At 53.6% G+C, this 14,409-nt stretch overlaps 1 protein-coding gene across 2 annotated transcripts in view; it reads right to left on the reverse strand.

Moving 5' to 3' along the window:
* Positions 1–9,586: 9,586 nt before the first annotated feature.
* Positions 9,587–14,409, reverse strand: part of Olfm1 (olfactomedin 1) — a 39,904-nt gene continuing 35,081 nt past the window's right edge. For both annotated transcript variants that reach the window (XM_074052865.1, XM_020159155.2), the window contains exon 6: positions 9,587–13,093. In XM_074052865.1, the coding sequence (XP_073908966.1) occupies positions 12,419–13,093 (675 nt within the window). In that variant the 3' untranslated portion in view covers positions 9,587–12,418. The remainder of the gene's footprint in view (positions 13,094–14,409) is intronic.

Here is a 14,409-nt window from a genome sequence, read left to right on the forward strand (position 1 = left end):
CCTGCTCACCCCATGGAGGAGAGGACAGGAGGTGACCCGAGGAGCCCTCCGGTGGGAATTAACCCACGGACAAGCATTGTGAAGTGTCAGGATCGATACCAGTTTCCGGACGCTGTTTCTGCAGTGAGGCTACAGAATGGGGCGGTGGAGCTCTCAGTCTAAAAATGTTAGTGAGGAGCCACAGGGCACAGGTGGTCCCTGGAAACTGCAGGTGTCCGGAAGGTGGGTGACTATGGTTGAAGCTTGAGAGAGCTGGTGCCAGGCCCTATGGTGTCCCCAGAGAAGTGAAAACTCCCCAAGCCCTGAGGCTCAGGGTGACCCTGGGTTGCCATGCCTGCCTTCACCTTGGCTGAAAACCCGTCTCCCCTACCAGAGTCTCTGGCAGCCTCAGGACATTTTGGGCTGCATTCTCTCAGTTTTGAAGTCAACCATTTTATATCCAGAAAGGGAGAAGGAGGCTCTCTGAACTCATCGCTCTGATTTATAAAGTCAGCGATTCCACGAGGCTCGCTGTGCCCAGTGTTTTATGTTGCCCTGTTATATGCGCCATCCATTTTATGACTTGTTTAAGAAAGAGACAGGAAAATGCATGCTTTTCCCCACGTAGGGAATCGACAAGCCCAGCGTCTCCAATCAATAAAATCATATTCTGCTGACTTTGAGAAGGAGGCTGAAATGTCATCTTCGGGGGTGGGCTCCAACCACGGGAGAGGGCAGCGTGGCTGGGAGAGTTTTCGGTTGTGCTGCTGATGTATTGAAAAAATGATCTGGAGCTGTGCACAAACAGATGGTCCAGGGTGGGGCCAATGTCTCCCTGAGCCGTGCTGGGGAAATTACCCCGACTCCGTTTGTGCCTGTTCTTGGGGAGGAGATAGGGGAGGAGCCTTGAAGACTGCCTATTAATGAAACTCAGTGGGCAGAGGCTGCGAGCAACACAGCTTTACACATGAAGGGGGCTGGGGAGAATGCAAGAGCATCCGATCCAGCCCTTCCTTTATGCAACTCCCAAATCTTGGCAATACCACATGGAAAGGTCTCTGAGTCTCTGCTCGCATCCACCAGCCCTGGGTGCCTCCCCACTGCTGCTCTTCCTTGCAGGGCTGAAACCTCCTCCCTTACTCCCCACCTGGTGGCTCCTGTCTTATTCTGCCCCACCCAGAAGTGGAGGCTGATACTGACACTGGGCAGAGGTGCAGCCCAGTGCCTCCCTAAGCACCTGGCTTGGCAGACCCTCATTCAGCTGTCTCCAACAAATGATGCCAAGGACCCCACTTTCCTTCCCAGCTCCAGCTCGGTGCCTTGGTTCCCATTGTCACAGCAAATGAGGACCTTTCTCCCCAGCTGGGCTAGCTTCCCCAACTCCCAAATGTGCCCTGCCTGGCCCTGCCTCTGGCTTTTGTTTAACCATTTCTCCCTTTCACATACCCCTGTGTTTAGGGCCTGGCTGTGCACCCCTTCCAGAAAACCTCCTGTCTGGTTGGGGCCACTCCTGTCTCTGGCTCTTGTCACTCCCTCCACTTCCTTTGAGGCCTGCTCACTCTTCTACACTTCTACTATAGCTGTGTGTGAGCACGTGAGTGTGCATGCAGGTGGGTGTGTCTGTACTCACCCAGGGTCCTAAGCACCATGGGCAGGTTGGTGCTGGGCTGAGGTCTGGCACGGCTAGGGTCTGAGTCTCCTTGGGTAGACAAGGGAGTTAGGACAGATGGTGAGTTGAAGGTGCATCTCTGACTTGACTCTGAGCCCATGTACTACGCCCAGTCACTGAAGGTCATAGTAGGCAGAACAACAGCGGGAAGGTGTGTCGGGCTCAGCTGTGCTGCTCTGGCCTCTCCACCCCTTCCTGCAGACTGCACACTGCAACAGGACAGGGAACTGAGGGCAGCTCCAGCCCCCCTGCTTGGCCCCATCACCTGGGTCGCCACACCGCCATCAGAAATGCAATCCCTACCTCATCACCTGCTCCTCACCCTGTGCCTTCACAGCTAGGCAACGTGAGAGCAGATCTGCCTTGGCCCCAGACAGTACAGACGGGCCGATCATCTGTGACCCCCCGAGTACACCACACCTGGCACCTGGACCCAGGGCTCCATGAGAGCTCTGTCCCATGCACATTGGCTTCCCCAAACTCACTGCCCCCCTTAAATCATGCTGTGGAGACCCTCAACTCAGCTCTGCCAGCCACAAGCCCCTCATACTCTTGCCCTGACAACTGACTGGCCTCTTAGAAGGGAGGCTGAGTTTCCTTGCCCCCCCAGGTGGGTCTTCCTTTCTCTATATTGTCAGACCCCTCCCCCCACCAGCTGGCTGGGTCCTGCAGGTCAGCTCTCTCCCCCACCTATCAGGTACAGGTCCACTGTGGTCTCAGTTTTTGGTCTCCCCTGAGCCACCCTCCTGGTAGGTCATGCCCTTAACCCTCTCACCCTGGTAGCAGCTCCTCCCCACCTCCAGTGCCCCTGACTCACTTTCCAGGTCTTTGTGTTCAGATCTGAAACCCTTGAACTCAGCCACATTCTGACTCTGACCCGCCGCCCCTCACTGCCTGCCTTTGCCACTGGTCTCCACTCCCCGACAGAAGCCTGGCCCAACTGGCTCAGCATTGTGTCTGTGACCTGCTCCCTTCCCTCCTCTGCTGACTGCCTGCGTCTCAGCCCCTGGGGTTAAAACTGGTAATGGTAGCTAGTGCTGTGTGAGAACAGTCCCACCTGCCCAAACAAGTCACTGTCCACAGCTCTCTTTACCACTGATCACGCGCAGGTGTCCATGCTGCCTGCTGGTCAAGCCCCCATTCAGTCTTATGGTTATTCTCACCTTCACATCAATATGCTTGTGTCACCTCCCCCCACCTTCTCTCCTCCTGGTCCCCAGCCTGATCTTAATCTGCACTCACACTTCACTGGGAAAATCAGAGCAGATGTCAGAGGACTTCCTTCCTCTAGAACTTCTGCCCACACCCCTCTCCCTCCCACTGGCCCTGGGCCGGCCTGAGACCAGCCCTTCCTTGACACATCCCTCTCTATACACCATCAGCCAAGCCTGCCACTTCTTCGGACATTGGCTATCCCCTATGTGCAGGCCGCTGTGTGAATACGCCCTCAGTGGCTCTGTCCTCCTGGAGTCCTGGGATGAAGCAGGTTGGTGAGGAAGTGGGCGTAAGCAGACATTCCCGGAAAGCCCACAGAAGAGCTCCGGGTAAAGCCATTTGGACAGAAGTGATTTATGAGTACTGTTCTTGAAGCAACTGGTTGCCTCAACTCCAAAAATGTTTTCTGTAACTCACAACTAATTTGTTTTCGGGATCAACCTTGTGAATTTTTTCGAGTTGGGATCTGTTTTCTGATTCTCGGTATCTATACATGTTGCCTCAATTCTTCTATGTTAGCTGCTCTGAATAATTCACACACGCCAAATTGCTTCTTGCTTCTACTGGCGAGGCCTCAGCAGGAGAGCCCGCACCGCGGGGGCCGGCTTGGGGCTGGGAGCGAGCTTCCTTCCAGCTTTCCCTCAGGAGGGGCCTTGGATGATGTGAAGATAGAGAAAAACACAGGAGGGTTATGGGCCTGGGATCCAGCTTCCCTGGTGCTTTTCTTCTTTTTACTGTGACCCAACACTCAGTTCTGAGAGGTAGGAAGGACATAAAACATGAATCCAGTCTGTGGCTGGCAGAACTGCAGCCCTAAACAGCACCTGTTATTCAAAGGTAGCCAGAACCAGGCCAGCTCCCGCCTCGAGGGAGGGCGAGCACGCAGCAGGCAGCTCCTAGAGCTCTGGGAGGTGCTAGAAGCCAAGAATTGACAGCTGCAGGATTTGAACCTGTGTCTGGTGGCACATGCCCAGTGTGACCTTGAGTTCCTTGGTGGCCCTCTTTCACTTCTGTGGTGTCCAGTGCACGCCTTTCCTTCATCCATTCCACACATATAGTTGTCCCCCTTATCTGAGGTTTTGCTTTCCAGGGTTCCATAGAAAGTTTCAGAACTAAGCATTGCTTGCCATTCTGAGAAATGTGGTGGAATCTCACACCAGCCCCATCTGTCCCGCCAGGATGTGAATGATCCCCGTGGTCCAGTGTGCAGCACGGTTCTTGCCACCGCCTGCCAGTCACTCAGCCACAGCCGCGGGTATCAGATTGACTGTCGTGGTATCATGATGCTTGTGTTCAAATGACGCTTGTTTCACTTAGTCACGGTCCCCAAGTGCGCGAGCAGAGATGCAGAGGCAGTGCCAGGGCAGAAGACGCAGGGCGAATCACCCCCACCTGTATTGCGACACCGGGACACGAGGAAACAGCATACACGGGGTCCCTTCAGACATTCACAGGAGTACTGGAACATGTGCCTCCAAGAGAGGTGGGGAACTGAGCACCTGCTCCATGCCAGGTACACGCAGCCCTGGGCCAGCAGAGGAACAGAACTAAAGTCCCAGCTCCTGTGGAAACCTCCTCGGAAGGGCAGGGTGGATCGCAGGGTGATGGGCACCAGCTCCAGGCCGCGGAGTGTCCAAAGGCACTGGAGTTCACGTGCAGGTGGAGGACAGTGGCCCCCGGAGCCCCACGAAAGCATGTTTGGATGAGGGGACAGAGGGGCTCCACATGCAGCAGAGGTGACATCCTTGGTTTCCTCTTCCACTTCCTGGCCTCAGCACAGCAAGGTGGGGTGAAAGTCATCTGACCACTACCAGTCTTAGTTTTCCAATCTGAGGAACGGGATGGAGATGGAATGAGACTGTGGATGCCAGAGGCTCCACCCAGGGCCCGCGCACTGTGCTTAGCAAACGGGGACCTGGATGCCAGACCGTCTAGCCCTAGACTCACATCTCACTGCCCCTGTACCACCCCATTCCCACTGAGCCTGAGGACCCACGCGTCAGGGCCTCTGCAGTCCCTACCCATGCCTGGAGTCCTGGCACCATGTGTCAGCCCCCTGCCTCATTGCTTTTTAAGGGGTGGCCTGGGTCCTCCTTAGAGAGGCAACAGGACGAGGCCTAGGGGAAACCCCATTTGGCAGATTTTAGACTGAGGCCCATGTAGGCCAGTGTTGTGCACAGGGAACAGGTCAGCCCATGTGCTGCTGGGATTTGGTGGGATCTACCAGCCTCTGGCCTTCCCCACCTACCTCATGGTCACAGAACCTCTCTAGGTGCTAAATTTGTTCCTTTGTGTTTGCTTTGGGGCAAGGGGCTCCCCAAGAGGCCACAGAAGTGAGGGGAGCTCGGGAAGGTGGAGGGTGTGAAGGGGGTGATGCCTCTCGCCTGGAAAACCACCTGCAGATAATTTTCAGCCTGTACTTACAGAATTGTTGATGGCTGGAAGAGTCTGTCTAGATGTGGCTGCTGTCATTGCATTGGGATGGGTGAAATTAGCTTGACTTCAGAGCCAAGACTTGGAGACTCAAACATCTTCTGGAACTCTCTCTCTCAGTCTCCTCTGGGGACTGAGGACCCATGGAGCTGCGGGGTTCCCTGCAGAGCTGCTCTCGCCCCAATCCCCTGAGACAGGTGTACAGGGATGGCTGTCAAGAGGAAGGAGGCTGAGTTGGTGCTCCGGCCACCAGTCTTGTCTGAACCTCGCCCCAGCTCCAGGACTTGAAGGTCAGGCCTGGAGCTGCTGAGCGGCAGCAGAAGTTTAATTGAATTTCCTCTCTTTTTCTTCTTTATTATGGCCTATGACCGCCAACGCCCGGCCTAAGCGAGACTAACCACCCTGGAGCTGATCGGAGGCTGTCCTGCTAGTTAGAGGTAGCAGAGGAGCCAGGCGACTGGCAAGAGGGGCACCTGTGCATCTCCACTGCATTGGGACAGCGGAGGGCGGGCTCGGAGGGCGGGCTCTGTGCTGAGGACGGGGTCTTGGAGGTGTGCGAGGGTTATGGAAGTCCTTGAGGTCGGAGCTGCTGCTGGGGGCGGGGAGTGGGGACGGGGGCAGGGGGCCCTCCAGGAACCACAAGAATTCGATAAGCAGAAATGAAACAACCAGGCGTGCACAGCAGCAACCTCATTCTCAGCGACCTTATTTTGCAGCCCTTAGCGGGAAGGAAAAGATCAATAAAGAAATTACTGTTCCTTCCTCTGAGTCTGTGGCTGGGCGCTCCTGGTCTCAGCCCTCCCTCTGGACCTGAGTCAGGAGGAGGTAAACAGGCCCACCGAGGGAGAGGAGGGTCCCTCAGGGACCCGAAACTGGCCAATTAGAAGACAGTTGCGTGACATCGAGCTGACTTCTCCAACAAGAGCCCAAGGCTGTGTCTGGGGACTTGGGTCCCATCTTGAGTTTGCTGTTAACTTGCTGCTTGCTGGCTAACTTGTACAGGTGCTAACTAGTCTCTCTGGGCTTTCTGTGCCTGTGCCTGCAGAACAGAGCGAGAATAACAGTGTCTCAACAGCATAGCCAAGTGTGACACCGTCATCAGAGGAAGGACCACATCTCTAGAAAGGAGAGGGCAGCTGCAGCCAGCACAGGCCCTGGAGCCTTGAGGCTGGGACAGGCACAACCCTGCACAATGTTGCAGGTGAGCGCTGGTGGCTCATGCCTGTAATCCTAGCTACTGGGGAGGCAGAGATCAGGGGTTGTTCAAAGCCAGTAGGGACAAATAGTTCGTAAGACCCTATCTCGAGAATACCCAACACAAAACAGGGCTGGTGCATTGGCTCAAGTGGTAGAGCACCTGCCTTGCAAGTGTGAGGCCTTCAGTTCAAACCCCAGTACCACCAAAAACCCCCAAACAAACCAAGAAACTACGTTCCAGTTAATCCAAGCAAGTGGCCCCTGACGACGTTAGATGTGATGTCTGGTGCTTCTGCCAACCGGGGTGGAGATGCCACGGTGCTACGGCTACCCCTCCATGAACGGGATGGCTAAGCTGTGGGGGTTGCTCCCCACGAGCCAACATTGGCATCCCTGACTGTTGGGCCAAGAAACTGAGAACGGAGCAGATGTGTATGGTGGAGGCAGGTCGGGTCAAAGTCTGGGTGACTGTCCCTGTCAGAGCTTTGCCCCTCCCTCACTGTGACCACATGGGACTCAGGACTGGCTAGAGGTCCTGTGAGCCCTGGGCAGGCAGGCAGCAGGTTGGGGGTGGGTGGGGACACAATGAAAGCAGCATACCCAGAAGCAGGCGAGCAGAAAGAGTGCTTCCGTGTTGTGGGGGAGACAAAAGCCTGGAGGGTTCCGTGAGTTCCCAAGGCCTGCTTCTTAACATGAAGTGACTCTGCTCCTAGTGGGGAGTGTGACCTTAGCCAGTGTGTGTCACACAAATGCAGTGTATTCCTGCGTGTGTCACGTGCAGCAGGATGAAGGCCACCTGGAGAAAAGGTCTCCCTGCAGGGGCAGAAGCAGAAGGAGGTGCCTAACTATTGGCTCTGGCGTCCTTGGAGTACCATCAGCACCGGCTGCAGTGACAGGCACAGTGACTCACCAGCCCTGGGGGCTGGAGGACAAACCCAGACCCTGCCCCCACATCTCTCTGGCACCTTCCATTGCCTGCTGTGTGATGAGTAAGCAGCCGTGACTCACAGGCTAGAGGACACCGTGAGTGCCCAGTGTCCAACCCAGGGCTGCAAGAACACAGCCCAGGTTGGCCGCCCAGTTTGTGGCTAGCTCTGCCACCTGTCAGCCAGGTTCTGGCTGCTGCTGAAGTCCAGCCTCCAGTTTTACAAAGTGGAGGTGACAGCCCTGTGCAGGTGAGGGATCTCCGTGAAAGGTCTTTCACCAGGCCTGACAGTCCTCTGAAGCCTTGGAAATGTGGCACTTGGTTTAAAACAACAAAGAGCTGTCTTGGAGACACAAGGTATCTTGACACAACCTCAGTCTTTACATACCCAACCAGTTGTTTCCAAATATCCTGAATATTCCTGAGTAAGACTTTGCAGTCACAGGGGCCAGGGACCACTGTACATAAGCTTCTTAAAGATGGCTTTAAAAAGCACTGAAGTGAGGCCCAGAGATCGGAATATTCCCCTGCAGGGAGAGCTCTGCCTGGTTTATGGAAGTGGGCTCTTGAGCCACACGGTAGGATGTCCCAAAATAGCACCAAACAGACTCAGTAAGAGAAGGTCCCGAAAAACAGCCAAGTACATAGGGCTTGGCGAGAGAACTTGGTCTCTTTAATAAACAGTACTGAGATAACTGGGCAGCCTTTGGACCAAGATAAAACTGGCCTCACTTTACTCTGTGGAACCCCAAAGGCACTGACAGTCTCCACATAGGCAGGGAGCCTGCACGAGTCCAGTAGAAACACGAGTAAGAGGAGGTAAGACAGGGCAGACTGTGACTCAAACACCAAAGGTGTTCAAAGAATGACTATTTGACTGCATTAAAAACCCACCATAACCCAAATCAAGAGATGTAAGACAAGCAGGGGATGTTCGCGTTCCATGATGGAACCTCAAAGGCTAATTAATGGCCACTCACAAAAGGAGCTCCTGAAGTTTGAGAAAGAAAAGAACGAGAATCAAAGGGGGGAACAATGATCAAAAGATATGAGCTGGATAGCCAGGTGTGGTGTCTCACCCTGTCACCCCACCTCAGGGAGGTAGAAGTTGGGAGGATTGCAGTTCAAGGTTAGCAAGACTCCACCCATCTCAATAAAAAAGCGGGTTGTTGTGACCCAGCCTGTCATCCCAGCCACACAGGAAGCATAGGTAGAAGGATCACAGTCTGAGGCTACCCAGGCAAAACCTCTACACCCTACCTGAAAAATAACTACAGCAGGAAGATTGGCGGTCATGGTTCAAGTGGTAGAACACCTGCCTAGCAACTTCGAGGTCTTGAGTTCAAACCTCAGTACCTCTAAAAACAATAGCAACAAAAAAAGATGTGAACTGAAAGTTCACAGCAAACAAGGCCACCAGAATGCCTATTTAATCCTCTCATTCCCCTAAAGGACAGAGTCCCCGGCCTCATTCTTGGATGGCACCCTGCTGTCTACCTGCAATTCCAAGAGCCTCACAAGCACACTGCTCCAGCCAGCGGCTGCCTCCTGCAGCCCACTGTTGTAGCACAGATCGGGAGGAAAGTTGCTGTGCTTGGCCTCCAACATTCTACATAAGCAGCCCTGGGTTTCAATGGAGCCAGAGGACAGTCCCATGCTTCTTGGGGGACAACAATCCCAGGCTCCCTTTAGGGACAAGACCCCAGCTGCAAAGAGAACCACGTGTCTTATGTTCTGATATCTGAGTACCCCGAAGAACTGCAGGATTTTGATTCTAGGCCAAACTTTTAATAAAGAAAATTCATCCACAGATTTTCTGCCACCAGCCAATGGATTCAGTTATTGGAATCTAGGAGATTTAGTGGCAGGCGATTGTCTTCTTCGCTGTCTGGATGGAGCCATTTTTCTTGCGTATTTAATCTCCTGGAGGAATGTTTTCCCTAGCAAGCACTCAGTCTGAGACAGCAAATCCATGCTGGGCCCACCAGGTCATTATTTTGTCTTCCTGTGACTCAAAGAACAGGTATTGGTACATTTGTATTTTACTCTGTCATTAAGGGAAAATTACATGGAAATCAACCCATAATTACAGCCTATAATTACAGAACCACCGGCCTGGTTGTGCACGGATAAGACTCCACACCCGGAAAAAAGACGGTGGCCTCCCAGGCTGAGCTGTGGCTTTATTGAAACACAGGGTTTTTATATTAATAACCAGCTCCTCTGTCTCTCAGGGTGTGTGGGGGGGTTTCACATGCCGTCTCTCTCCAAGATAATTTATACACATGAAAGTATAAAAATGCCTCCCACTTCCAAAAGTTTTAATTGGAAGCTCGTCCCATGGTAAGGCATGAGGGCTGACTGGCCCTAGGAGCCACTGCCAGCTGTAATTAAGGGTCAACTTCTGCCCCCTCCTCTCCTCCCCGTCACTTTGAGGTAGACACTGGCCAGAGAAATGCAGGGGCTGCAATGACAGGAAAGCAAGAAAGGATTTTTTTGTCTAGGCCTTGGAGAGTCACCTGCTTTGGATACCAAAAAATCCCCAAATTCCAGAGGGTATGTTGGATGCGACAGAACTGAAGAAAGAAGGGGCTGGTGAAGGAGAGGGCTGTGGAGGTATGGGGACACCACAGGAGAAAGAACGGACTCTCCATGATGTAGGGGAGAGGAAGGGCCTCCAAAAGGTGGTGGCCTCTTGGGCCAGGAGGAGGGACAGTAGGAAAGGTGCAAGGGCTCCCTGTCTGGGAGGTCCAGGGAGCAGTGGGGGAGGAGCAAGGCTGGGCAGATTGAGAGAGGGCAAATGCAGGGACAGAGTGGCCACTGTCCCCTGCAGGGCAGGTCTAGACTGTTTGTGGTCATCTGCCACACAACCATTGAGAAGGGAACCTGGGGATGGTCCCTGTGGTACCATGAGTGGCAGTGGCCAAGCAGGTTGTGTGTCAGGCCCTGTGGTCAGTTACCGGCACACCTGTGCATTGTCCCATGCTTTCCTAACTATTGCCAAGGGCTAGGTGACAAGGGCCCCTACTGTGACCAAGCTGGGGACAGCCTCCCAATGAGCACGGCTGCCTCTTTCCCCAGCTGGCTCACCATGCCAGCTTCCGTGTGGGTGTAGGGACAGGTATTGTATGTCCTTAGATGTCCTTGGATTTTTGACTCCACAGCACCAAGCATCCTGGACATCAGCTTGTACCAGCTGAGCGTCACTGGAGCCCTGCCTGGGTACCATCTAGCTGCCTTCCCAGGACAAGTGTCAGGAACTCGCAAAGACGGTTTGCCCAATGGTTGGTGCACATGACTCCACCATCATCACTGCCCTACTGCCCACCCTGCTGAGGGGAGCCAGCTGCCAGCAGCAGAGGGGAGGTGAGAGGGAGATGGTTCTGCCACACCGCAGAACCCAGCAAGGACCCCCGGGCTAAGGTAGGGCCAGGAGCACCACTTTGTACAGGGAGAGTTTTCATGCTGTCCCTTTACTGGTCAGAAAGAATCCAGACTCTGAGTGTGTCCTGCAGAGACCCCAGGTCCTGCTGGGATGTGGGGCCCCTCTGGGCTTCCCCATGTGTTATGTTGTACCTTGGGGCAACCCTTGGTGAGTGAGCTGGCTAGGGGGTGGGTGGCTTCCTTCACCAACTGTTCAGGGGTTCCTGCTGGCAGCTATCTGCCACATCAGGGCCATCTACGGTGGGTGCCGGCCCCAGGTTTCTCCCATTGTGCCCTTGAAAGAGACGGGGGAGAGGGGTTTGGGGGGGGGGTGGACTTCCAGGCAGTACCACTGAGTCTGAGTGGCACCTGGGATTCACCTAAGCGGGACGGGAACTCCAAACTGACTGTCCAGTTTCAACTTTGGAGGCAGAGGGTTGGGGTCCAGTGGGGAATGTGTCCATTGCCCTCTTCCAAAAGGAGGGACCCTTCGTCCCATTTTGAAAGGGTCATTCGCACCCTGGAACGCATCTGCAAGGATCCAGTAGTTGCCATCACTTTAAAGCCTTCTGAAATGACAAGCAAAGCACAAATGTCTCCTATTACTTTTATTGTTCCTTAGATAACGAGATAGTACAAAGTTTCCCACTTTTTTTTTTAACTTAAAAAATGACCTTTCCACACTCTGCTGCCCGCCTGGACTTCCTTCCATCGGAAACTGAAGTTTCCCAAGACAAGCCCTTCCCATTCGCAGTTAACATGATTCAGGTAATTTAACAAGAAAAGAATGCCTTGATTATTATCAACATGAACTTGACTATGTCTCTAGAAGGGTGAACACTGATTTTTTTTTTCTTTTTAGAAACAAAAACCATCCACTTATCAATCCAAACTACAGCATTGCATTACAACATTCATTGCATAAACTGAACACACGGAGTTACCACCTCAAGGAATAACAGACAGACATTGCACGATATAGCTACAGGGTACGCAAGTTCAAACGATGTGGGTACAGCAAATGCACTCTACACACACCCACCGTCCCTTCAGGGGACACTAGACACTACCAAGAGTTTCAGCACAGTTAAATCTAAGAGACAACAACCCAGTCAAGAACGGCAGCTGTGATGGCGCGTGGGTTAAACCAGCCTACACGGAGCGCCGCCCGGGAGAGGACACTCAGGGGATCTGACCATCATATCTATCAGCACTGCCCACGATCTTACGGAAATGTCCATGCGATCCTAACCATGGGTTGTTCTCAGGTGAGAGTGGCCAACAGTCATTGCCTTGCTTCTTTAGTATGGTATTTGACCAGAGGGGGACAGGGGTGGGGAGAGCCAGGGGGCCTGGGGCTGCAGTTCCAGCTGCAAATACAGGGGTTTCTTCCCAAATCTGGAGCCTGCTGGCTGGAGTGGGAGGAACATGGAGAGAATACCATCCCGTGATGTCAGAATCGCTGCTGCTGATTTCTCAAAAATAGTACTGTTAGTATTCTTAGTATCATTTTGGCAGCTGTTCCACGGGAGGGTCCTCAGAGGGGAGGACTTGGACCCTGGGCCAGGTAGAGGGAGCTACAACTCGTCAGAGCGGATGACGTGGAAGAGGGTGACATTGTAGAGGGTTTGATGGCCGTTGTTCCAGGCATACAGCGCACGGTCCTTGGGGTTGTAATCCAGCATAGAGATGTGGGAGTATTTGTTCTGGAAGGGAATGTCGATGTACTCGTAGGTGGAGGCATTGGTCTGGTAGGCGTAGTGGACCTTGGTGCCCCCTGAGTAGCCGTTGGTGACATACAGGGTCCCACAGATGATGAAGGCCTCGCCAGCACTGCGCTTGGGGTAGCTGGTGTTCCAGGTCTGCAGGATCTGCAGCGAGACAGGGTCCAGCTTGCTGATGACGATGTTGCCGGCATTCTGGTTGGTGGCGTAGACGGCCCAGAGCCCGTTCTCATCCACCATGAGGTCGATGTCCGAGTGGCCGCCCCAGGCGTAATGGTACATATTGTTGTAACCGGCGTAGTCCAGGCTGCGTGTCTTAAGGATTGTCTCGGTTTTCAGGTCGAACCTGATGATGATGTGGCTCTGGAACTTGTTGAAGTAGATGGAGCCATTGTAGACCACCTGCCCTGTCCCCGACCAGGGGTGTGGGAGGCGGTGGGAGGTGAAGTTGTCTGTGTTCATGAAGTCCGCCATAGACTTGTACTCTCGGACAAAGCGGTTGTTGTGATAACCATCCATGTACCAGACCTGTGGAGAGAGCAGACCTCGTCAGTGTCCCCAAGGGGACAGAGGGAGCTTTGGCCGGGTGCCTGGGGAGGAATCTGTCCTCTCACTAGGAATTCACAAGAGAAGCAGCTGAAAGAATCAATAGACGACACTGTGTCCTGTCCTCCCTCCAAAACCACAGGGTCCAGGGTGAGGAAAGGGTACAGTGGTGCCAGGTATAGGAACAGTCTGGGGCCCCAGTGGTCTCACACACGCATAGGCTGCAGTCACCCTATGCCCAGTGGGGGTGGGTGGCACCAAAAATCTCATCGGGTCCCCAGATGGAGCTCTCTGCTTGGGATGTCACCAGGCTGTGGGGCAGTGGCCACATTTGTTTGCCACTGCCGTACCCTGGCCAAGGGCCTGGAAAAAGGAGTTCTATCAGTGTCAAACCCCAAGGCCAGTGTGACAGGATTGTAAAGGACACAGCTGCCAAGCCCTGGAGAGGACTGATGCTCATACACTGGGTATCTCTTCTCTGCAGTGACTATCAGGTCACTGGGAAGGGCCAAGGGGACACTATGCGTGAGGCCACTCCGCCCCGCCACACCATCACTGAGGGAAGGACTGAGTCATCTCGTCTGCTAGGTAGAACGTCATTAGTTCTGCCTGGGGGATGCTGTGAGTGTAATCACTCAGGGTCACAGTAATCCTGGGAAAGTGCTTCTGAAAGAAGGAGGCTCTGCTTGTCCAAATCAACCAAGATAACAAACCAGCAGCGGCCCAACTTTTGGGTTACAGAGGAAGCGATTTCCAAGGATTGCTTCAATGCCAGTTGACCTGAGAACCGTCTAGACTTTGAACAAAACACTTTGGTCATTTTCAACCAATCTGGGAGCAAATGAGAAAGCAGCGCAGTTAGCGGAGGAAAGCTGGCAGGCTAAGGCCGCTCCCCGGGCATCTGTCTGGCAGCAAGACAGCTGCTTTATCCATCAAGAGCTCTGGAAGCTGCAGGAGAGATTAAGTAAAGAAGCGGCAGCTTCCAGGCTTGGCATGACACATGCGTTAAAAATTTAAAAAACATCATAACCTTGTTCCTGAGACATCCATGCAGACGCGCAGAGGCAGATGTGCTTTTTGATTCTAATGAAGTTTTTTTTAAAACCATGTCTCAACTGAGGCGGTTCTCATCCTTCACCTCTCTCAGGCCAGCCCTCCATGATGGGGTCATGGATTAGAACTGGGAGGGGTGTTGGAGATAGCGGGGCCATGCACAGAAATCCCTTGATCTCACTGCTGAAAAGCTGCCGGCTTCCCACCCCTCTGCCTGACCCTCTTGCAGGACAGGGAGCTCTGCT

The sequence above is a fragment of the Castor canadensis genome, chromosome 13, assembly GCF_047511655.1.
Source record: "Castor canadensis chromosome 13, mCasCan1.hap1v2, whole genome shotgun sequence".
In the NCBI taxonomy this organism is placed as follows: Eukaryota; Metazoa; Chordata; class Mammalia; order Rodentia; family Castoridae; genus Castor; species Castor canadensis.